This window comes from Fulmarus glacialis, unplaced genomic scaffold (assembly GCF_000690835.1).
Source record: "Fulmarus glacialis isolate BGI_N327 unplaced genomic scaffold, ASM69083v1 scaffold10497, whole genome shotgun sequence".
NCBI lineage: Eukaryota > Metazoa > Chordata > Aves > Procellariiformes > Procellariidae > Fulmarus > Fulmarus glacialis.
Genome location: NW_009222613.1, coordinates 1 through 25,944, shown reverse-complemented (window position 1 = coordinate 25,944; position 25,944 = coordinate 1). Strand labels below are relative to the sequence as shown.

The 25,944-nt window shown below is 37.2% G+C and overlaps 1 protein-coding gene across 1 annotated transcript in view; it reads right to left on the bottom strand.

Moving 5' to 3' along the window:
• Positions 1-25,558, bottom strand: part of ACYP2 (acylphosphatase 2, muscle type) — a 44,505-nt gene extending 18,947 nt beyond the window's left edge. Inside the window, exons 1-3 of the mRNA XM_009581506.1 lie at positions 25,552-25,558; positions 25,443-25,459; positions 23,162-23,271 (exon numbers count right to left, since the gene is read on the bottom strand). Of these exons, the coding sequence (XP_009579801.1) occupies positions 23,162-23,271; positions 25,443-25,459; positions 25,552-25,558 (134 nt within the window). The remainder of the gene's footprint in view (positions 1-23,161; positions 23,272-25,442; positions 25,460-25,551) is intronic.
• Positions 25,559-25,944: the final 386 nt, after the last annotated feature.

Sequence of the window (25,944 nt, the reverse complement as noted above, 5' to 3'; positions counted from 1 at the left end):
AACGGTTACTCAGAACAAGTTACAATTTAAGGTATGTAGAAAAACCAGTGGGAGGCAGAGGCTTCTACCTGTACTGCTGCTAGTCTCAAAGGTTTTCCAATCCTTTTAATGTCTCTGCGATGTCAAGATGGGAAATGCTTTTGTAAATGGCATTTAAGTACTAAAACAAACAGGCTAACTAGAAACAGGATGGTTACATCTACATTAGCCAGGAGCATAGACCAGCAAGAGCAGGTTTGTAGGGTACAACAGTTGATGCTGAGGACCTGACTTCCATACAGTATTAAACATTTCAGACAACTCTTTTCTGCCCCTCCCCCCCTCCCCATGATTTCTTGAATTAGAACAGAAAAAAGAGGAGATACAGCAGAAGCAGGATACAATATCATAAAAGTTATTAAAACTGATTTTTTGAAGTGTTTCTGTTCTTCCTAATCCTCCTACCTCTTCAAAAATAGTACTTATTAATCACTGAAAAATTTCAGAATTCCTCTGGAGTTAAGTATCTCAGCTGCAGATACCTCCATCCAGAACATTCATCCTTAAATAAGTACAGATGTGAGCTAAGACTTGCATCTCCTGGCTTGTAGGTGAATATCATGTTAAAGGGACTTCAAATGCCTCGTCACATCTGCTACTGTAAGCCTAAAATTGTATTGTGTTTTGCAAGCACACCACAACATATCACACTGTTCCTCCTTTAATTCAAAGATCTTCTCATTTCAATAAGACCTTGCAAGAATAGTATTTGAAAAGAGCAAAGAGATTAAGAAATAAGCACTGAAACAAGTTTCTCTGCGTTTTTATGAATTATACATTTTTCTATACAAGACAGTAGACAAGATTAATTGTATGTATGTTTATTATAAACATTTTCAGACTTCCAAATGTTTCATACTCAAGTTTCCCCTCTCATACTCAGTATTATAATGTGTGTTCCTACTAAGTTTAATTTGGCTCATCTTACATGCCTCAACACACTGCCTGCTACAGGAATAGAATAAGCAGAACAGAGGTGGGGTGACATGAGCACACATCTGTGATTCCCTTTCGCTTAGCATTCGTATCTCTGCAGCTTCCGTTTTCTGGGAACTTAGAATTTCTTCCTGCAAACAGAAGTTTTACGCAGCCAACAAGAGACTAGCCACGCAAATATTCAGCCTTTTTACTAAACTCAGTACCTACAATGTTCAAATAGCAAGAAACAGCTATCAACAACAAATATTAATAGGTATATAAAATTGCTGTTCAGCAATTAGGAAAAATATTTCTACCTAAGTCTTTCCAACTTCTGCTTCCATGTTGAAATTTCATTTTCAATTAAAGCTGTCAACCAGCTTTACTGAAATCAAAGATTTTAATTACACTTGGCAATCCCAAAACTGCTATCTTATTTGGAAAAAGTGTTCTTCAATATTAGCCGCCAAAAGAAAATTGGTATTTAAATTAATCCCTTTTCTCATGGCATTAATTTCCCTGCAAAGTAGACGGAAAACAGGATTCTACTAGTGCAGTTGGTAAAAGAAGTATCTAGAAGGCAAAATACAGATAACTTCTACATATGCAAGTAGATTGACATCTAGTGTGAAAACACTGAACTACAAAGCCTATACCGCATATCAACAAGGATGAATTTTAAAAAGAGTAAAAAATATATAAATTTGTTTAAATGACAAGAGAACCAAATCCTCCAAATACAAGCACCTTTAAATCTTCTTTTTTTCAAATAGCCACACACAGCGAAAAAACACTGTACAGGTGACTGAGGAAGCGTAATTTCTAAAAGAGAAAAATGAGAGTTAGCAGTGAATCTTAAAAGCCAATGAGAGAATCGGGAAAGAAACTCAGACAAGAAGGCTGAGGAGGAGAGGAGCACAGGCTAGCTGGTCAAGCAGAAGTTCTTTTTCTAGCCTTGGATAAAGTGAAGTAGAAAAGTTAGAGACAAAGGCAGAATGATTGCATGAGTTGTTTTAGAGTTTGACTGAAAAAGATCTTTAATACCTTCATTTCTGTGACATAGGCCCAAAGACTGATGAGGAGTGGTGTCAGTAGTCTCTAGACAACTATGTTCTTTAACACAATGCATATAGCCATGAAAGACAGTCTATGTGTTGTAGAACAGATAGATAAAAGGCTTTTCATAGTCATCCTGCTAAAGATTGAACCCATCATTATCCTAGTATTTAGCTTATTAAACATCTTTAGTCAAAGATGCTTTCATTCCTGCAATGTAATCTCAAAAGCGTTTGTCACCTTTTTATTCTTACCAGTATCATGTCTAAGTTCATGGTAGCATTGACAGAGATTTTGGACCTAAACACATTTTTCTGGTAGTTTCAGTCATTTCAGGCCCATTTGCACCTTCTTGGCTCTAGTAATTTTGTAAAAGCAGTATCTAAAAAAAGTATCTTAAAAAGCTGACAGAAGTGCATTCGCACTACAACTCCCAACCCACTTATGATTCATTTACTATAACAATATTAGGATATCTCTTCTGGCCCCTGCCAAAATCTCCTCAAGCCTATTCATTTCATACCCATATGTTTAGATATTAGATGCTTTCCAGAAACTAATAGAATCAGCTATTGCTAATATTTGTGTGATGGCGCTTGTCCGTGCAGCCGCCCTTTAGTGTCCATGTTGAAAACAGCTTTTAACAGAACACACACTTTCAGCCAAAAATAGTTTAGAAGGCTCCTACTAAATAAAAGTGGAATTACACAGCAGCATCTGGAGCCGTTTGAGATGTCATCCGCATGTACGCTCTCAGCTCTCGCTCCAGGTATTTAGAGGCAATGCTCACAGCCTGTCCACCCCCATCCTTATGCTCAGTGTACGAGTACACTAGATGGATCACAAACGTTGCTATCTCATTTCCCCCTCAATCACAGAATTCTGGAATTGAAAAGCCCTTGAAAAGGCCTTGAGGAAGAGGGGCAGAGGCATGAAAATAATTATGCACAGGGACAATGCAACCTAAAGAAATTTTGTTTTACATATCTGAGTAACTGTCCACATTCACACAAGGAAGCCTTCAGGCCACACAGAGTATTTCATTATTTTGCATTTAGCATCACCTAGTATTACCAAACTGATATTAAGGAGCAGTCAGCAGCAGAGATGTGGTACATACAGGCATCTAAAATAAAAATTATCTTCCATTAGTTTCTGTATTTCCCACTATTAGCCCTCAACTCTTAAGTTTTTTCTTCCTGTTGATAGTCTCAGATGCAAAAGCATCAATGATTATGTTGTGTTCTGATAACCTATTGCCCTGAGTGATGGTTAATTGCCAAAATTAATTCTTTTTTATGAGTAAATATGATTCCCTAGCTTGACATTGACTCAATATGTTAATCATTAAACAACTGACAGTTGCTAATGTTGTAGACATGACCAAAGGCTTGTTTTTACTCAGGAAAACTTAGGACTCAAGGGAACCTCTGCATGATGAGTCAGAAGGGAGCGATGACTTCAGGATAAGCTCTGGAAATGGTAAATGCATCTGGAAAAACGAAACAAACAGCTGCTCACTGTGCCATTTTTGCAAGGGCACAGAGCACAAAACTGTAAGCCTACACACTGAAGTAAAAAACTTTCCTGACAGTAACTATACTGTACACATCAAGTCAACTGGAAAATAGTTTCTTGGCACCACCATTTAAGCCCTACAGAGTTCTAAAGAGAAAGCTAAAAAGAATTTGCTCAATACCAAAGACCTTGCCAATCTTGAATATATCCAGTTTTGCTCCCCAAGCTAAGGATTTTCAGAAACTGCAAACAAGCAGACCCTGAGGAAAAAATCCGTATCTTGTCAATTTTTGTTTTGTGCTAGCAACCCAACAACATGAAACTAACTGGAGAAATGCCCTATAAAGATCCATGACTGCACCCAAGGTAACTACTCCAGAAACATACTGAAAACAAATGAAAATTACATATTTTAAGAACTAACAGCTTAAGTTTTGTTTTCCTTGAGTATCTAACATCTAGGGAGTAAGTTGCTTTACATTTACTTGACTCCATTCACCATATCTTATACATTAGACATGTAATTTACAGTTCATCACGTTACTTTTAAAGCTTATTCCTACCAAAAGCAGTTTGTGTCATCTCCTCCTCACACACTAATTCTGACACATCAAGTCTTCCTCTAGCAGCCCTACTCTGTACACATATATTTTTTCACTGGACACAGGCAGTTTAAAGACCACCATTATTTAAATGTAAGAAATCAAGAGAGATTTTATATGCAACTACAGGAAAAGGAACACAACACAAACCACAAATTAAATATACCTCCCTACATCCCAAGACACAAAAACTCCACAGTTCAGAGAAACACTGCAGGAGATGAACAGAATACTGAACGGATGAAAGAAGTGAACACACCCAGAAACAACACATGACATTCTCGCTGTGGAGAATCTCCAATTATGAAGTAGTTGATATTTCATACCATACTTTATCGGTTCATGAGCTACACACACCACACTATATTTTAACTGTGTTGTAAGGCTGAGAAATTTAGGGCCTCCTCTCTAGATTCAGGTAGAGCTCTGGCTGAACATTCCCCAGAAAAACAATTCAGAATTCAGTTGAACCAACTACCAAACATGGATTCAGGATCTGCTTTTTCTTATTTGTCATTAGTATTACACTGGGTCTGATTAAAAAAATGAAAGACTTAAATATATCTTGGCATTACTTGAACATAATTGGTTTTTTTACCATCCTTTTTCTTTATTAGGAGAACTAGACATCAGAACAACAAAACGTGCAATGAACCTGAACAGATATAGCACAGAACAAGAAATACCTGGAAACTATTCATAATATTCTTAACATCTCCTTTTCACTAAAGATTATTACTAATCCCACACATTCAGATTTACTAATCAAGTCCCAGAAAATCACGAGACTGGCTGAAATCTTATGAGATCTTTAAAATAAAATTCAGAGGTTTTGCTTGCCTTTGGGTTTTGGCGTTATCTTAACAGTGCCAACTTTTTCTCTGCGATATGCAAGGCTGTATACCTTTCTTTAAAACAGAGCTTTAATTCCTACATAACAGATTTGTACCAAGCACTGGGCTTTACGAAAAAACTTTAAGTATTGTCACAAAAATCTTTAGCAACGCAGTCAATCACTGAGATTGCAATCACTGAGTCATTACTGAAATAAATATCAGTGTGCCTGAAGACAGGCTTCACAAAACAGACTGCTGCTCTGCTCTATAGAGTTAATTAACTGAAAACTAACCTCCCTTTCTAGACATTTTATTTTATTCACCAACTAAAACACTCCAAAAGTTATTTGCTAGAATAGCCCTCTTTGCATAATTTCTTAAGTTATAGCCCTTTTTCCCAAAGCGATTTAATTTTTCACCTTTCTTGAAAAAAATCTTTCCATCAAGATTCCATATGCTTTGAAAAAAACCTTTATGATGCTGGCTTTCTTTATTTTTAATGTATCACTAGATTGCTTAAATTTCATCAAGGCAGAATTTCTTTGTCATCTAGTCACTTGGTCCCACTATAGTGGTATAAACATAGCCAAAACTTCAACTTAAATTGCTACAAGAGGAACTTGTTTGCTGTCAAGCTGTAGTAGAGCCAGAACAACTAGGAGGGCAAAAGTGCTCATGGATTTCAATGTCTGCTGGCCTCAAGACAACTGTTCTTTTTATTGGAGAGGGACAGAATCAAGGACAAAAAAAATCATTTAGAAGTACTTGATTCTTCTGCCCATCTTACTCTTTCCTCTTGGAGCTGGTTATGGAACCAGAACTAACGTTTTCTTTTATGTTAGCATTTAGAGTACTTCATCTTATGCCTTCCTCTTAAGTGAACACCATCTCATTGCCCCCACCAGCTCCAAAGCTAAGAAAAAGATCTTTTTGCTTACTGTATTAACAGTCCCATATCCTTAGCAGAGGGCAGGCTCACAAGGTCCTGTTTGAAATACTGTCCACAATGGTAATAATGCACAAGTTAACGTAAATGTGGTAAATTTTTCTTACATACTAATTACTTAAATGCTTGTTTTAAGCAAAGGTAAGAGGCTTATGTTACACTGCCATGGACTACAATTTTGTTTCCTTTAAATAGGTAGCAACTTTTTAAAAAGGTAAGTTCACTGTGAAGACCAGGATGACTGTATAATAATGATACAGAGTATACGTTATGCTTGCCTACAGCAGACTGAGGGGAACATGTAGCACAGCCCTTCCATTTTGTACTCTGTATTTAGATATGACCTTGAGATTAATTCCAAAAGCCACTGGCATGTTACGCTGCTGATCCACTTTAAGAGCAGGGAGGCAGCTTGAGAGGAGAAAAGGGTTACCAACCACAGCGCTCTAAACAAGTGGCATCAACATTAACTTGAAATGGACTGCACGTTCCACCCTCCGGCAAGCCCGCGTCACCTCTGTTCGTGTTCATTTCACCACTTTCACTTGTGGATTTGCCTAATCTTGTGACCAGCTGAACATGACAATTCTGGATTGCATTTTAGGAGGTGTAGATCAGAGAACTTATTTCTACCTAAAGACAGCTGTTTAAAATTAACACTTGCTACATACCAGATATACTTTATTGACATCAATGCATTATTGAAACTACTATAAATTCTCTGTCCTTTCCCACTTTGTCCTTTGAGGTTTTTTCTAACAGCAGCAACAATAAGCAACCGCCTACCGGGGAAACCGCTGCTGCAAACAAACATTTTGCTACCCTGGAACACTGACTCACATTAACCAAAGGGACTACATATTTACTGCTCTGGCATTTCTGTTCCTTTTCTTCACTAAAAAAAATACTGCACATATCACACCTGGCAAAGAATAAGATGATATTCTATTTTGGTATCTCAAAGCATATGCCGTGATTTTGAACAGGCAATGAAGCAGAGTAAGGCAAACCTTTCCCATAACAAGTGCCATGATGCAGTCAGGGAGATATGCACAGACAGACCCTTGCACCAATAGAGTCCCACTAAAGACACCTGGGCTCCATATTCGTACAGAAGCTATCAATTTCAAGATTAATGTCGTAACTTTTGATAGTCACATTAGCTGGAAAAACATTTGGAGCATTTTAGTGAGTTCTATTTTCAAACCACACGGTAACGCAGACCTCTTTTATGCCTTTCTACAGGGAGTCACGTTCTCAGTGACACGATCCCCTCGGGAGAAGACAAGTTTCCATGCAAGACTCCAACTAAAGCCATCAACTTCATGTTTTACCTCCTTTGGGGAGGACAGCTGAAGCACAGTCAGGAAGAGGAGAGCCAATAGCACAGCGTGGCTTCCTCGGGGGCACTGTTGTCAGGGTAAAGGCATCAGGCAGGTCTCTAGTGGGAAGGATTCTTCAGTGATCCCTGCACAGGTCACAGCACTGTCCCACAAGCTCCAGCATCCCCTCCCACATCAATGTGACATTTTAACTCGCCAGGCAAGGCAAACACTGGCACCTATACCATCAACATGCTGCTTCATGCCCGCGTCCCATATGCGCTCCATACTTTGCAATTTCCATTTCTCTCCAGCAGGCATATCTTACATGCCTGACAACTAGAAAACTTGAGATGATTTAAGTCTATTAGATTGCCCCCAACACAATCAAACAAAATATTTAGCATTTCTCAGAATGTGTGGGGCTCAATATTTACGTTGTCAGCCTTGTACAGGTTTCTGGTTGGGAATAACAGGAACATCTCTTAATATTAGCTAAAATAGTAAACAAGACACTAAGTTGAATAGACTTTCATTAGCCTAAATTCACTGAATAATTATGACTAAACTCAGGCAAGAGAACAGCATTCAGGAGATGAGACTAACATACAGTTTTAATAAAAGACTACAAGTCTGGTTTTTTAAATGTTTATCTATAGGTCTGCAAGTCCCAAGAAATCTGCTGTATGTACTCAAACAGCATGGCAGAGATAAATCCTGCCTGCTGCTCTGGTCCCACACCAAAACCCTTTAAAAGGATAATGAAGACAGCATCACATTTCATAAGAGATTTCCTGAATGCCTGCTGAGCTGACCTTGTTTACAAGTACTCACTGAAACGATTAATTGCTCATACCTTCCACTCCACATTGCTATGGCTCAGAATTTTCTGCCCATACTATCCATATGGACATGAGCCAGAAAGAAAATTTGTATGTAATTATCCAATTATTATTAATGCTAGCATTTAACAAAAAATTGCCAGCTGGCATACATAACAATCACTTCACTTCTATTGTGCAAGAACTACAAAAGGCATTTGTTTTCTTATCAATAGCTATAAAATACTGACAAAGTTGAACAGTTTTGTTTTAAACTAGAGGATCAGAAGGACAAAAAGAATAGAGTGGTGAAGGACTAGACTGGGAATCAGGAATCAACTTGAATTCAGAGTCTGCAACACTTCTGGGTGATTGAGCCAATCAGTTCATCTCTGTGGTACACGTTTCCATTTGTAAATTAATACTTTCTCATTCTCTGGCTTTATTGCTTAATTTTATTATCTGTTCTTTGGTAGTAGGAATCTCTTATAACACATTAATAAGCAGAATGGAGTCCTTACTGACTAAAGCCTATAATTTTTTTTTTTCTTTGTACTGTTTAACATCAGGGGGATTTTGAAAGTAGAAAGATATGAATTCTTCTGAACCTAGCAGAAACTGACTGCTCCAGGTGGTCCAGAGAAATCAACCGATACAATAATGCAATGATATAGTTTGAAACAGCCCAAATGCAGTTACTGGAAACTAGATAAAAGCATGCTATACCCTGAAATTTAGAGCAAGGTGTTATTCTTCAGTGCTTTATTGACTTTAGCTAACCAGTGCATGGAACCCCAACAACTTAAAGGAAGAAACTTTGTTATAATGATTAGTGTGCAGGACTGGGTATCAACAGTCCCACACCTCCCTCTCAACTCCACCACAGATTTGCTGCATGAGACTGTACTGATGCTGCTCTGTGCCCCAGTTCCTCTATGTACAGCATGGGAATAATCCATATGTAGCTACTCAACGGAACTGTTTTCAATTTCAATTCACATTTGTGCTAGGAATTTGAAAAGAGAAGCATTTACGAAAATTCGCCTCAGCCCTCATTCCAGATATAGATAGTACCTTCACGGCTATGAACTTCAGCATCATTACAATAATATAAAGTAAATATGAACTCTATCTTTTTTTGAAGTTACACTACATTGCTACTGATGTATTTATGATGTAATTAACTGCAATAATAACATCAAACAGCCCCTAGGCTGGGTAACAGTAGGTCCTGACAGTTGAACTTCACATAAAACTGTTGATGTGTTGTGTGAACTGGACAATACAGAAATCCATTAGATCTTGATCTTCAGGGGATCCCGATACATATCCTGACATCCCTGGCACACTTAGCATACAAAGCACTTCAATCTTCAAACCAAACAGAGATGTATCATTTCACTCATGCTAATATTCAGCACTTTTTCCCCTAATTGAGAGGATATAGCAGTTAGAGGAAAGCTGAAAACACAAATAAATACAACTGCGTTAGCAGGGTTCATCACTAGAACCCTCAGCATTCAATCAGCTTTGCTCTCCCTAGCAGGTCTCGCACAACACATTGTGGGGATTACTGCCGAGTGTTCGTGAGGGCAGCATGATAATATAATATAGCAATTCATGCTCTAACAAAAAGATCTGGAAAAGCAGCCAAGAGGACAGCAGTCATTTTGCAAGGCATCACGGGAGCCCTGTTTGCCCGAACTGTTGCAAAGCTGACCGCATCCTAGCTTTTTTCAAACATAAGTAGACATCACATGAGTGATGTTTGTGATGAACAGCTGGGAACAGCAAATGTGTTTTCCTATCACCGAAGCAGAGTAATACTGCTCAAGCAGAGTTTCCCAGCCAAGTAGGCCACAGCACATGCAACAGTAAATTGCAGCGGCACAAATAAAAATTCCTTCTGTATGTACTCCAAACCACAGACAGGTTACAGGTGTGATTCACTGGAAAATAGGCAGCTGACCTAAGAGTTTGAACAGATTCATCTCCAAAAGGAACTGAACTTGCACTCCAACAAAGTGGTTTTCATCAGAATATGCTGCCAGTTTGTGTGTGAGGCTGCTGGGATGCCTGAGCTTTCAAAGTTCACAGCCCCAAGATAGTTGTGCTATGCAGACTTGCTCAAGACCAATCCTTCCAACACTCCTGGCTCTGCAACAGCCTCTGCAGACCTCCCTTAGGGCCAGAGTCCTTACAGCCCCCTGACTGACAAGGAAGATCTCCGTTTCTAGACTCCAGCTCCTGGATCCACAGTCTGCAAAAGCAGGGCAGGTCAGGGAGATCTCAGACTGGCAGCAGCCAGCTGCTCTTCTCCACCCCTCCTAAAATACAGAGCCAAACCATCTCATTTTCCTAAACTCTTAAAAATCTCCTCTGCAAAACACTGACCCGTCTAAATTTAAAGAAGATTTTAAACCTACACAGACTGACAGTGGGGTATAGCTGTGCTGTCTGAAAAATTCCTAGTTTTCACCTTGAAATCTAATTTCAAGGAATGGCTTATATTATACAATGAGCAGGGCCAGAGGCTCAGGATTAGCGTTTGTACAGCATAACAGGATTTCAGGTGAGTTCCTATATGGTAGATCAAACCTGCTCAGATCCAAAAATATGACTGAAATCTCATTAAATGATCCCTGGGAGATTTGTGAGCTGGAATAGATTGGGTTTGTTGTGACAGATGGTTTGTTTCCTAGTAAATATTAAAATTCCATAGCTTAGAGGCAAAAAAGGAAGGAAAACTATTTGTCCAGGACCCTCTCCCATCAGAACAGTCATTGGGAGTTCAAGGAATCTTCTTCCAAACACACTATCAGCTGCCCATTTTAAACCCTGCTTTTCTTTCATTAAGTTCTGAATACTTTTCAGACTTTTTCCAGACTGATTTTCTTTGTTCCTTTAGCAGCAGGGAAACAAGCAGGAAGAGCCCACAGCATCACAACATAGGAGCACAAGTCTGAACACCAGTGGAAAGTACTTAAGGTACACAAGCAGAGTATTCATTGTAGATTAAAACAGGCAGCTGTTTCATCCTAACTCCAGAAAAAAACATTACAAAGACTACCAGCTTTGAAAAGAAAGCTTCTAATACAGTAACATAGAGTGAATACAGTAAATCAACTCAAGAGCAAAAGAATGTCAGGCCAAACCCAGTGTCTTCTCCAAGTTTATATACATGATTCTCTGTAAAGAGACTTCAGTATCCCCTTCAGAGGGGCCACATAAAACAGAAAGGCAAAGATACAAAAAGTAATGTTAATTCTGCAGGATAGTTGGTAACATCCAGCATAGTTCACGGGAAAAATCTCAGGGCACCACATTAAGCAAATAAACACTGTATTTCCCTGGAGTGTAAGACACGGGAGTGGAGGGAGGAGTTGGGAAAAAAGAACAAGGTAAAATTGAGTTATGTATTATATAACTAAGTTACCCAGCAATATATTTTTTTTTTCTACTGCTGCAATGCACTAATAGTGGTAGAGAGAAGAGCAGCATCAGAAGCAATTTTGATTTTTTTCCTCCTGTTGGCAAAGGGCATATCTTAAGTACATAAGTGTGAAACATACTCATCTTCTATAAAATTATGGTAAATAAACTGAACACAGCTTGCCCATGAATCAAATCAGTACTACAGTAATTTGTGGAATAAAAACAGGTATCTGTCAGCAACATAAAAAGGCTTCAGAGTTCTTTCCCCATAAAACAAGCTCTAACTAGCTTCCTCTTCCTTTCTGGCTATCTGTGCAGCATGGCATAAATAATAAAGATTTCACTTAAAGTCCTAGATTTACCTAGCTAATTAAGTGCTTAAATTCTAGAGAGATGATGCTTTTCCAAGTCAGCATTTTTACCACCAGAATGTTGGTAAGATTCATAAGATACATGCATAATTACACTAGTGAATTCAGAACTAAATCAAATCCACCCACTCAACACAGGACTCATGGTTAACTATCTGCCCCTTCCTTTGTGTGCTGTCCATTTGGACTACAAAATCTTTGCATTTCTATGGAAGAGCTCTTGCATCTGGTACTATACACATGATGTAATGCATCTGAAAAATATTCCCTCCTGATTTCTCACCAGAAGCAAGGGCTACTACTAGCTTAATCCTCAATCTGTTTGCCTAGTTCATAACACTTGTTTTGGGGACAGCAGCAGCATTCTTTTTAAGGTCTTTTCATCCTTACATTATGCAACCTTAATATTAGTTTAATGTTGCTTTCTCCTGTGGATTATAAACACAAATCTCTAGACCCAGAATAACACCCTTCATCCCTCTTAGGATAGAAAAGTGGTCATAACAGGCTTGTTCCCTACTTACTGGACTATTAATCTTCAAATATAATCAGCACACACAAAAGGAAAACAAACCCCTTCAACCATGAAGTGGGAAGATCAGAGAACAAAACAGACAGTGTACTGTAGTAAAACTCATTTCTAGTCTATCCTGACTTTTGCATGCTTGGCTTTAGAAATTCAGTAATAATCTTTTAACATTGCTCTGCACATTTAATCTCCGTTTTTAGACCAGTTAGCTGAATTCTTTTCCTTCTCAGTAAGCTTCTGTAGGTTAGAACATCAAACGGACACCCTTATCAAATTTTCAGTTTGTATAAATAGTATCAGTTACCCTTTCAGCATACAGAATATTTGTTAATTCTTATGCCTTGCACTTTTCAGAAGGCAAAGGTCCACTATGATATCCAGCTACAGTGTAGGTATCCCTGGCTATTTCTTGGTTCATGCTAATGTCAATTAGTACCTACCTAGGGAGAAACATCAGAATTTACATGAAACCAAAACCAAAAATTTTCATACCAGAATTTATATCATACTTTTGGTGTGGCTTTCTGGACAACACTGACAGAAGTCAAAGCCATCCTACACAATCTTTGTGCCTAATCTGCTGAAACACATTAGTCTTAAGCAATGCAATTTAAAAAAAAACATTTGAAAACGCCCCCATTTTTTTCAGTAGAAAAAGCACTTCAGAATTTGAGGTCAAAGAAAGTGTGTATGAATAAAAAAGCAAAACAATGAAGTTGTTCTTTAAGAACCACATCAGTTGTTTCTTATTTTCAGAACTTGTTTGAAACATCACATGCAAGCTGTGGCCAAGACACCTATATATAAACTCACTGGAGTTTATATACAATTGCATGTGTGTAATCCATGCACATGAATAAATTCAGTCTCACCAGTATCCGAGTCTTTTCTACATAGGAAATTATAACAAGCTAGAAAAATTCTGAGAAACAAAGTACAGCAGCTTAGGTTCACTGCTGTGAAAACAGAGTCCCACAGCTTTTGGCTTGTTCAACAGGGACAAAGGAAGATTGTGCCTCAGAAGGCAACACAGACATTGTCTCAGCAATCTTGAGGAGTAAGCCACATTCAATGGGACAAACATTTATAATCTTACATCACTCAAGTATAGTTTTATCTCCTACCACAAAAACCCAGGCAGTCAAATATAAAAAAAAAATTTGTCAAATATAGCATCTGTAATAGGTTTCAAAGAAACCTACAATTTTCAAGTACATGCTTTTATTGATAATTACCAATTTGTTGCCAAAAATCTATTTTTAACTGTGTGCACCCAGTTATTCCCCTTGATAAGCTGGAGTACAAAAACCTCCTTAAAAATATAGTTTCAACTGAACTTTTACTCAGTATTTCTGTGAGTGTTGTGCTGGAGCAGTAAAGACACCTAGAACAATCTTTCTTCAGCACAAAAAGCCAGAATAATGGCATTGAACTGTTCCACATCCTACTGTATCAGTAATAAGAAAACATCCTTGCTTTGAAAATATGAAAGCACTACACGTGGTCCCAGTAATACCAACTTTATCATTTTCATTCGTTAGAATGCATAAATGCTTAAAATGCTCAAATGAATATAAAGTTTCCAGTAGAAATCACACATCTTACTGGCATTTGCATTTTGAAAAGAGTTTCCCAGAAAGCTCAACCAATCCTGCACAGAGTTGCTCTAGAATAGTTACCGTGGTTTAAGAAATAAGATTAATTTAGAGTCAAAATAAGTTACATCCACACCAAAAAGTAAAGTAAGGGAGGCATATCACTCTTCTAATTAAGGAAGAAAATCCCTAAATTGGGTGTTCAGACAACAATTCCACTTGCCTGTGCTTATAGTACAATCCAATACAATCCTACCCTCGCAATCCTACTTGCTTTCAACTGCAACAGAGATTTGAGAATTGAATGTTAATACAGAGAGTCATCAGCTAAGCAAATGAAAGCCTAGAATTCTGTAGCAAATTAGAACTTCATGTATTAACACTGCTAAAGGACTTTGAAGCATTAATGCAACATCCCTGTGGAACCATCATTTCCAAAGAAGCAAGCCACCTGAGAGACATAGTAAAAAAAAAATTAAGCACCTTGCCCAAGATCACACACTGAGTTTTCCAAAACACTGTACAGACTAACACTTCTTACTCCAGAGGCATAATTCCAGAAATTCAGCCCTGTTTAAATGCAGGAGTAATATCTGGTAGATGCTTTATAAACATAAAAGGAAAGCAGCTTTGTATCTTCTCTGTATCTGACATTTAAACAAATATTAATATGCACACTAGTAATAAGAACAGGAGACCAGGTATGTATGAGAGGCCTGCAGCAACTTTTTTCTTCCCTTTACAGAGACCTACAAACATGCAAAGTGTGGAATACCTTAAAATTTTAATGATCAACAGGAGTCATATGACTCCCAGTAAAGCAAATGGACATTTCTGGCAGCTTCAGAGGGAGCTGGAAGGAAGAAACATTTTTCACTGAATCAATTCAAGCATCAAATGCCATAAGCTGTTGAGAGGTGGCCCCCTCCCTCCAACAAATGAAAATACCTCAGTAGACTTGTGTTTATGGTACGAGACTACACTATAACATATATTTTAGAATAACAGCTGTGAGAATTAAACAATGCCCTAACTTAGTAACCTTAAGTGTCAACATGTGATCTTCAACAGGAACTTTTTATTCTCAAAAGTGACTAAACTGCTTAGCCTGCACTCCTTCAAAAAATCCAGTACTCAAAAGGTGAAGAAAACATGAGGATTAAGCTCTAAGACGACAGAATTCAGTAAATCCTAATTAACTATTTGTATTATAAGCCTACATTTAGCATAATTTGTTAATTACTACAAAAATATATTACTACTATGAAAACTTCAGTGATCAGAAATGAAAGCAGACACTTTATTCCACTGAGCTACTGCAAATTCACAGTGACTGTAAAAATTACTAGATTGAAAAAATCTACAAGGTCATACAAGACAGCTATCTTAATAGCCCAGCAGAAGAAATTGGGGTATGGAAAACATTCTTCCTGCACTATTCCAACAAGGTCATACAAGACAGCTATCTTAATATCCCAGCAGAAGAAATTGGGGTGTGGAAAACATTCTTCCTGCACTATTCCGTATCCAGAAAGAGATAACCATGGTTAAAAGCTTTAGTGGTTTATGGCATTTCAAACTAAAGAACAGTGACAATCCAGCACAGTCTAAAGGACAGGATCTGCGCCAGGAGTCCACTTCTATTTCTGGCACTGTCACTGGTGGGCTGTGTGACCTTCAGTGGAGAGCTACGCCTCTCTTCCTTCATTCACTCCTGGTCCAGAGGGAGAGAATTGCCTTTTGCTATGCCCCTAAGTGACTAACAAGAGGGCCATCAGAACTGCTGTACAAAATAAAATGGCAAGGGCAGAATAAGGGTAAGCCACTAGGCCTCCAGTTTTGTGTTGGAAGCATGCAGCTCTCTCCTTCAGCTAAGTATCATTAATATTTTATTGGTTTTATTCTCAGAAACCAGTAACAAAAAACTACACCTTCTGACTTACCTGTCCCATTCCTTGTCTTTGCAAGCAGAGTACAGTTGCTACAATAAACTGTAATTAGTTTTTCATTTATCTAGTTTTGAACTGCTAAAACCCCAAAGAACAAGGTTTAATTCCATTCTTTCTGAGGTCATCATCAGTAACAAATAGTAAATTTAATTTACAGGACCAAGCTCTGAACCTGCATAACTTATAGTTCACAATTTAGCCTGTCAATTTTAAGCAATAAACAAATAATCATAGATAAGAAATTAACACCTCAAACATTCGGTGTGAAGAGAGATGGTCACATTTACCTTTCTACTACCTACAAAGATTATAGTTTAACACAATTTAATTTTCCAGTAATAGGTTAATTTTACCTTTAAACAAATAAAAATAAAACCAAACCAAAAAACCTGAGCTTGTTCTACTTGGACCCACACTGAACTATAAAAACCCCATCATATTTCTTGTCATCTGACTGCTATTGAGTCACTGAAATACTGTAAATCATCTTCAGCGTGATTCATGTAAAAACTGTACTTCATTACAATCATAAACGAGAACACATCCTAACCCTTTTTCACTATTTCACATTTTAGCAAAGTAAATAAGAAAGCTTAAAGAATGTGATTTTAATTTCCCCTCTCTCCTTTCCTTCAAAATGTATCACTGTCAGCTTCCCAAGAGCAGCACATCCAGGAAATATTTCAGCCATGCTATTATGGCACACAGATACCTCACTGACAAGACACAAGGTAAACATTAAACGCTTTGCATTAGAGCAGATGTACTTTTATAGAAAATTAGCATGGCAAAAAGTATTAGTCCTCACAATTTTATAAATGTTTTCTGTAACACTGAAACATATAGTGACCAGTGTTCTTTGCATGATCAGCTTCAAATCTAGCTTGCAATTCTATGTCTATATGCTTTTCTAGACATGTGGGATGCTCATGTTCACCTTGGCCTACACATTCCTTAATCAGATGAAAGATACAATAGAATTTCAGCCAGTGTGTTCGTTAAACATGGCTAGTAATTAAATCATTCCAGTAATATGTTTTTACAACCTTTTAATAAACACAACGCTGAAAATGTGTACCTATAAATTTGGAGCCTATTTTGAGAACAACTGCATTCACCTCTAAATAATGGTAAGAGTTTCTCACAGCCTACTTAATTTGTTTTAGAAGTACCTGTATTAAGAAAGTCTAATGATATCTTTCTTGCTAAATCCTCTCTACCGTGTTTGACCATACACTTGGTTTCAACCCCCCTTGGTACTTCACTTCCACCCCAATTAGCTCATCCCTCTGACATTCTCCTCTCCCACACTAACATATTTTGCAATTTTCCTTCTATCTCTAGGACCATCTCCCATTATGATTTTTTTCTATTACAGCACACCTTTGGTTACTGTATCATGCTGCCCCTCTGCCCCCTAAACATAACAGTATCTCTGGAAGTTTTGTACCTTTTCTGCTAGTCTGATGTTACTCACCACTTCTTGAATCTACTGATCCGCAGTCTGCAATCACATTTCACAGATCAGCTGTTGCCAAATCCAAACTGACTTCCATATTTTCCCCCTAACCCATCAATATTTCCAACCTCTCTGAACTTTTCACTCAGCTGCCTTTGTCTTCTTTTCAATAGCAGGCTTATGGGTATATCACAGATGTCTCTAATGTATCTAAAAACCTAAACCACTTCCTTCCTTGTCTGTACAATGTCCCCTGCAGATTAATTTCTACCATTATGCCTACATTCATGTGCAAAGAAGTGTTAAAGTTTCCTCTCCTAAACAACATTTCTATTGAGCTGAAAATTTAAAAAAAAATCCTTCTAAAATGGAGAAAAATCTCAAAATACAGACTAAAATCTGTTCATTTTATATCTCAACATAAATTGGGTATTAAGATCTAGAGTTTTGCTCAAGGAACCCAGTCATAGTCTAAATATGGAGGATTTTTCTACTAGCATTTAGTTCCATTTCACGCCATCAGGGCTATTCTCTGCAAACAATTAAAAAATTATATTGAGGAAAAAAGTATTTATTCAATGCCAGTTGGTACAGACAGGAATCTTGGATACACCCGACTAATGAAACTGAGACAAAATGACAGGTGCAATGTTAACTAATACAGAGTTCCCTTCTCCCCTTTTACATGGTAAAAATCTAGATTTTTCTATGCAGACACACACTGAAGTAATTTTCAAATCTTGTGTCATTTATATATTTAATATTAATTCTTCTTAACTGACACTAATATTAAAAATTAAAGCATTATGTTAAATTAGCATTAATTTACGAATTAAAAACAATTTCCAAGACAAGCAATCTATATTTAATATCATGCCTTTCTACAAAGACAGGAAGAATACTTACCATGCTGTTATATACTACTTGTGTCTAAAAAAATGTCCTAAGATTTTACAATTTAAAGTGTCAGCCTGATTTGAAATCTTTGATTTTTGGAATAAATTCTGAACTTGGCAATCTGCAAGAGTCTTATCTTCCTTTTTTAATGGATAACTAAGTGATATGTCATGATTCAAAGTTCAAAAAATTCTCATAAGAAAGCAATTTCTAGCCTGTCAATGCAAGTTGCTATGGCAACAACCACAATGACTATGAAGGCTCTAACCTTATTTAATGAATAAAATGGAAAAAATATCACAAGATACTATAATGAAAAACCCTGTACTCTAAGTCTTCCTGAAAAAAAGAAACCAAAGGACTACCTCCTCTACCCTATTTAACAATACCTGGGCTGGCAAAAAAGCCTTCAGTTTACCATAAAACCTTATGTCATTATGTTTTAGAAATGCTGTGATTCTGCTTTTCTTGTGACTTTAGTATTCTTTGGCTTACAGACAGGCAAAAGACTGAAAATGAGCTTTTAGTATCTAAGGATAATGGGTATTATTACATGGAGCAGTACCAGCAAACAGAACAGGACTATAAAATACAGTAGGAAAAAGGTAGAAGATGGATTCTGCCATAACAGTCTAAAAATAGATTCACTTCAAACTAAGCATGTATAGTTGAAACTATCTACAGAACAAACAGCTCCATCTAGAGGTTAAAAAGCAAGAGATATTAAGCAAGCTTACAGGTAAAAGGTTCTCAAGACTTCTCAAAAATACCCTCTAAAATAGTCTGCAAGATCTCCCAATTAAAATAAAAAATTGACTTCAAAATACATTATGTAAAAGTCACCTGATCTTTGAGAATCTAAAAGTTTCATTAAAAACAAACTGAAGAAAAATCTTGAAATGAAAATATCTAAAATCAAAAACTTCTCATTCATACCTTAAGCTTCTTGCGTGTCAGTGAAATTCACACTGAAATCCTAGCCTCAGGGAAGTCAGTAAATTTTGCCAGTTTTCAGTATGATCAAGATTTCACCACCACAGAATGTAAATCAAAGTCAGCCTCCCAACACCACTTCAACAGAAATTTATACTTATGTTCAACACTAAGTGAATGGTCCAATAAGGAATGAAACGACTTGCACGTGCAACACTTTTCAGGCCCCAATCCTTCATACTTACCCATCATTTTCCACTTATTTCTGCAAGAGTCAGAATGCCCCTGCTAAGTTGTTACACGCTCCAGAGCAAACTCTGTTTTGCATGTCATCTTTCCAAGTAATTCATCATAACCATATTTTATATCTGCAGGGAAACAATTACTTCCACATTTTAGGACAAAATCCTGGCTTCAGCACGCTACTTAAGAAACTACACCAGGCTCAGGTAAAAGACGCCAGTACTTTTTCCTGGCAGGATGGGAAGGAACCAAACCCAAATCCCACTGCCTGCACTAGCAAACATTCTTCCTTGCTGCATCTGCAGCAATAGATACACAGCCTCTGGCTGCCTTCCCACACCTAATCCCTCAGTTCTAATGCAATAAAGTTGTATTTGACTACCCATGACTCTCCAAAGATCATCAGTTACCTGGCCAACTGATGTTCAAAATAGATCTTCTCTAACATGCTCTCACTTCACTAGAGAGCTTTAAGTATGGGTGGATAGTCATACCTCCAACTCTCCTGCTTTAAATCTTATTTTCTCCGCTTTATACTGGTTCTGGTCACTCTCCATCTAAACCCCACGGATGCATTACAATAATGCTTAAAATAGATCACCAGGACCGTCCTCATAATTCCTCCCAGATTATATTTTACCTTGCAGCCTGCATAAGAAAAATCACATAAAGGCATTGTTTCTTGAGCCTGTACTGGATGCTTCCTAGCTGTGCCTCACAATACAAGTAGTGATACAAAATCCAATAAAAAGGGTCAGAAAATCAGGAGCAAAGGACTGCTCCTGGAAAACCATTGGGTTAGATGTCTGCCGCATTACTGCTCCAGAACAAAGGCATGCTTTGTTATTCACTCCATGCTTCTTGTAACATTGAATTGCCTCATGGTGGTTCTCCCACATTTGTTTATGCTTTCCCTATCTTTATCTTCCTCTCAAACCCTTATCCCTCTTTTCCTCACTCTCACGCTGCTCTTTCTATTTACCTGTTCTAGAACTGTACTTTCTAATGGCATCCCTACTCCCTTTTTAGTCTTTGTTCTTGATTCTATTTAGCATCATGAAAAGGTAACATTGTTTATGATAGACCAAAACACCCCTTCCACCTCCCCCTAAAAAATACTAACATTAACAAGCCAGAACCAGTAAAACAACTGACAAATAATTTTATTACCATTAATATGTGATTTTTAGAAGTCCAAGTGCTGCACCTCTGAAAATCAGGCCATTTTGTGTCTAAAGTTTAATTTGGAAACTTATGTAAGTGTGAAAATACCTGTCCAAAAAACACTGCACAAACTGTTCCTGAAAGATTTCGACAAGGTAACACGTTGTTCCAATATCTGAAATAGCACTCAACCAGGAACCTTTCTCGAAATATCTTACAATATTGATTCATGCACTGTATTTTTCAGAAAAGCGTTCAATTTCTTTGAACATACAAGATCTCCAATTTTTAAGAAGTCTCATACACATACAGTCTCTTAAGTTCTGAATATCTAGCAAATACAAACCAGAGCTTGCATAGGAAGTTGGTGCCAGAATTTACTCCTGATTATTTACCACAGTTTGAATACAAATGTACGTTTAGGATTACTGGTTTATATTAATTTGCCATAGCAGAAGCAAGCCTCATTTTGTTTTTATTTAATATAGCATTTTAAATAACCCTTGAATCTAGAACCCAGTATTATGAATTCCTAGGAAGCATGACTGAGCATTACAAAAAAATGCTGTAAGCTCTGGAAAAAACTTCAAAAACTCAAACCTGTTTTGATCTTCTATTAACATGTACTAGCAGAGAGAAATAAGGGCCTTTCAGAGTAGCTGTTCATATACAATAGCTCCCTTTTCACGTGCAAGTTCACCAATTTAATGCCAAAAATAAACTCACCACCTTTGATATATCAGAACACACACAGGGAACAAGGACAAGTGAACTGTTTCTCCTTCAGCATTCTACTCTAGGATCTCCAAATGAATAATCCATATCTCAATGCACACTTCAAAATCGTACTTCAACTTCAGCATTGCAATGTTATTCCCACATCAGAGGAAAACATTGATTTCCAGCATGAAATGAAGAAGCAGCAACTCAAAACAACTTTTTATTTGCTCTGAATATCAAACACAATGTACATCAAAAGCTTCAACTTCTTTTTGTCACAATCCAGCTTGCTGACCCTACTTAAAATTGTATAACAATGAAAAACAAAAACTTTTATTTCCTTTTGGAATAGTCTGTATGCCAACACATCTTTGAGAACAAGCCTAGTCTTCTTAGTCTAATTTTGCAGTTCTACTGCAAGATCCCCTATTACACACAAACTTTCTGGTGTTGGGGTAAGCACAGTTTCCCTTAAATCCCATCGACACATAACAGGAAAGGGAAAAGGATGGACAAAACCACTGCATTCTGCAGCAATCCTAGTTCATGCAAATACAAGAAATACGAGGAGCTAAGCTGTGCTTTCACTGAAACGTGCTTTATGAGAATAAATCAACCGACTAGAAATTTTTAAATGAGAAAGTACTCCAACAAATAGAAACCAAATCCCGATTTCCTCATATGTTCATTTTTGTTTTGTTCTAAATTAACTAGAGAGATGGCACCAAGATACTAAATTTACAAAATATTTAGATCAGGCTATTAACAAAGATCTTCCAGACAATAAGTATAAACTTGACCAGGAAACAAACAACTGATGTTTCTCTGGCTTTGTAAATGTTTTGCAGCCCAAGATAAGCAACCTAATGTTAAGCTCAAGACCAAAGAGAATTACTACAAATACTTCTGTCACATTAGATAATAATATCTAAATCTCTTCACCAAAAAGCGTAACACTATTTTCTCTTCAAAAAGCCAACTTCACTTCACTGAAGTTCAGTTTTGAAGCAATTCCTGTATTGGAAAGTGTTGGCAGAATTTGCACTAATCATAGTCCATCCATAATAAAGCTTACAAAGGAAAGTTTTACCACCACTCATTCTTTGTTGAGAGAACAAACCACTGAAAGATTTTTAAAAGCTTCCAACAATCTCCCTATATACACTTTCAGAAAATGATACTTAGAAGCAACTGAATTGGGCTTTGTGTTTTTCCCCGACATCATTTCCTCAGTGATAGCTGTAAGCATTTGGAAATTGGCAGTTTAATAAAGAAAATCATACTCATTCTTTTGAGGACACCAAAATATTTCAAAATTTATTTCCAGATGGTAGAGACTACAGGCCTTTGCTGAAATGTGTATTAATGTATTATTTTTTTTTAAATCAGGAAAAAAAAAATCATACTTAAACCCAGTTTCCTTTAAATTGATTTAACCACAGATTGAGCAAGTATTTCAAGAAGTTCTTCAGTCTGTTTCTTTACAGAGATGTTTTAAGAATTAAAAACCAGATCTGTGCTCACATGTATGAATAAAGGCTTTTCCTTCATTTTGCAAGAAAAGAACACATTGGGGAAATACACTGTCAAACTGTGTGACATTAGAAATTAAAACTGGCTGATGCCACACGCTATTTTTAAAGCTTACATTCTTTTAAGCTGTAGAAAAGTCTACCTCCTCAACACCAAAACTCATTATTGAAAGTACTGTTACATTACTGACATATGAATCTACTTGTCACTTTAGATTAAAAATATTTCTGTAAATGACTTTAGTAAGACTAAAAGAACCACAAAAAAATACTTACATTGCATTTACTTTATCTTCTGGGCCCTGAACTTGGCCCGTTACAGTTCCTTGACTGGTATTTTTAACCCAGCCAACCACTCCTAATTTCCTAGCTTCCTCTTCCGTGTACTGATTTGAAAAATAATGAGAGAGGACAATCAGTGTCAGACAACTTTTGAACAAGAATGAGATTTTACATATACAAAATCAATGCATGTGTTAATTCCCGCTTCCATTTTCACAGCTTTTAATACTTTTCTTCAAAAAACTATACATATGATGGCTCCTACCAAGACATTACACTGCTCAAAATAAAAGTCATCTTCCCCATTGCTTTGTCTTATGTACATGCATAGAAACCTTCTGATGGCGTGAGGCTTTTTTTCATTCACATGGAGGCCGAAAACTTGCTCCCCTTATTTCAGGGACTATTAACACAATTTTGATCACAAAGGACTCTACTAATCCCACACCACTCCCTTGTGCATACTCTATTCCTTTCTATAGCTCCTATCACTGCTCATTTGCCTCTTCAACAGTGTCCAAACTCATTAAGTTTGCTGCATGTACAAACTTCATAGTTCCTTTTCTCCAGTTTCATTTTAAATCCTTTCCACCTGACTTTCACCCCTTAAATTCTACACCCAGCTGCTGCATCACTACCAACAAAGCAGCAAAGGTCATAATCTAATTATACTGTTTTTCTAATATTTTTGCAATACCACAACAAATTATAGTTTCCCAGCTATTCACTTCTTGTGATGAAATCAGGAACTTCCAAGTACTCTGTTTTTTTGAGGTGATTGGGGGTTTTTTTGCTTTTGTTTTGTGTTTTTTTGTTTGTTTTGTTTTTTAAACTTTATCATTTTCTGTTTTTCATGTACATATGAAATATATGCATGGTTTGCATAATTTGTCTCTGAACACTGAAATGGTAGGGAACAGAAAGCCTGTTTTGCAGAAATCCATTAAAGTTATGTCGCATGGAGGACCCTAAAAACACCATTAGCCAATACATAGTACTTCATTTCAGTAATAGCAAATTTATTTACATCAAAGGTACCTCCTCCTCCTTTTTGCTTCTTGCACATTTAGTAAAAAGGTATAAGACTACATGGCCCTTCTTTTTACTTTGTATTACAGAACATCAACAGACTAATGGCTCTAACAGTAAGATCTGAGAGTTTTCAATACATTTTGATGAGAAACAGCCACCAAACATTTTAAAGTATGTGCAGTAATACCCAAAACAGATACTAAATGTGCACACTGTGCTACCAGCCTCTTTAGACACTTACTCGAATGCCGACAGCCAAACTTCAGACGAATATGACTACGTTCCAAAAGAAAAATTTTGGGGTAATCTAGGCAATGAAAAGGTGCTGCTAACTATGAAGAGTTATTTTCAAGTTGATTATGAGCAGCTTCTCTGTGTAAACTCGTCCAAAAGCATGTGAATGCAGCTGACAACCTGTTTCTCAATACTGCTTATTAGCTCAGGACTGGCACTGTGGTGTGTGTTCACATGGCTCCAGGTCAGCTCAAAGCAAGGCAGAACAAGCTTGCACCTGGCCATCACCTATTCTTGTGGACATACACTTTCCATTTGATAAAATAATTAAATTCAAGACATACTATATTGTAATCCTCTATCCATTTCAATTTTGCACTATTTCACAATACATAGAAACTATGCATAAAAACCTTTTAAGTCTAACATTAAGCATGGCCCATAATTTTCAGACAAAATACAGTTCTTATTTGAAACGCATCCTCTTGTTTCTTGGGTTTCTGTGAAATGCAAAACTACCTGCTGTATGTTCAGAGCTGGTGGAGACGTTTGGCTGGGATACGAGCCACAGACTGCATGTTTGTAGCATGTTGTTACAAGGAAACACAATAAGGTTCTTTAAATACTGGTACTATAATTGCCATTAAAAAAATCAAGCTGGAACACATTGTTTCAGAAACTATTATCAAGATCTTCAGATTTAACCTTTCTAAAGATTAACATGTTATAATGTTCTTGTGGCTGTTTGATCACAAATAATTCAAACACAATCTTTAGATACTAAACAAACAAGCAACACATTAGTAAGCTTTCAAAAATCCATTTTAATATAACAGTAATATAAACCAAATATTTTTTCCTTTTAAATCCACCTGCAATACCTAACCATCTAAGCTAGAGCTCAAAACAGCAGTTGGATATGTTTATGCTCTACAGACCTGCTGCCATATTTTTAGCACTGGAAATACTACACTGTAAGGTAGAACGGGTAAATCAGACATTGCCTTACCATCCTGAAACAAACACCTAGAAAAGAAAGAAAAAGACATTAAAATAATTTGAAAGAATGCCACTTCTAGGAATTTCACTTTATATTAAAGCTACAGTAAACTGCATACAAGTCATCTGTGGTCTTTTCTTACAGAAATTTCAGAGAGCAGTTATGAAATTTTAACATTGGGCAAACTCCACAGAATTTGCAAACTGGCCTCGAGCCTTCCCTCGGACAAACAATTGTTTTCATCAACGCAGTTAGCGCACGTAGCTTTCTCTAATGTAGATGTTGCAGTATGGGAATTGCCTGTGACTCAATTTTCATTTTAAAATTTTGCTGCCAACCCGGGGGGAGGAGGGGCCATTCCCACATAACCGCGCTGACAGAAGACGCGGCCATAGCCGCGGAAACGGAAAGTCCTTTTGCCAGAACACCCTGTGCTCCCCAGGGAGCGGGGCGAGCCTTACAGTGGGGACATATTTACAACCTTTTTTTTTCCTCCTCTTCCCGCTGGGGA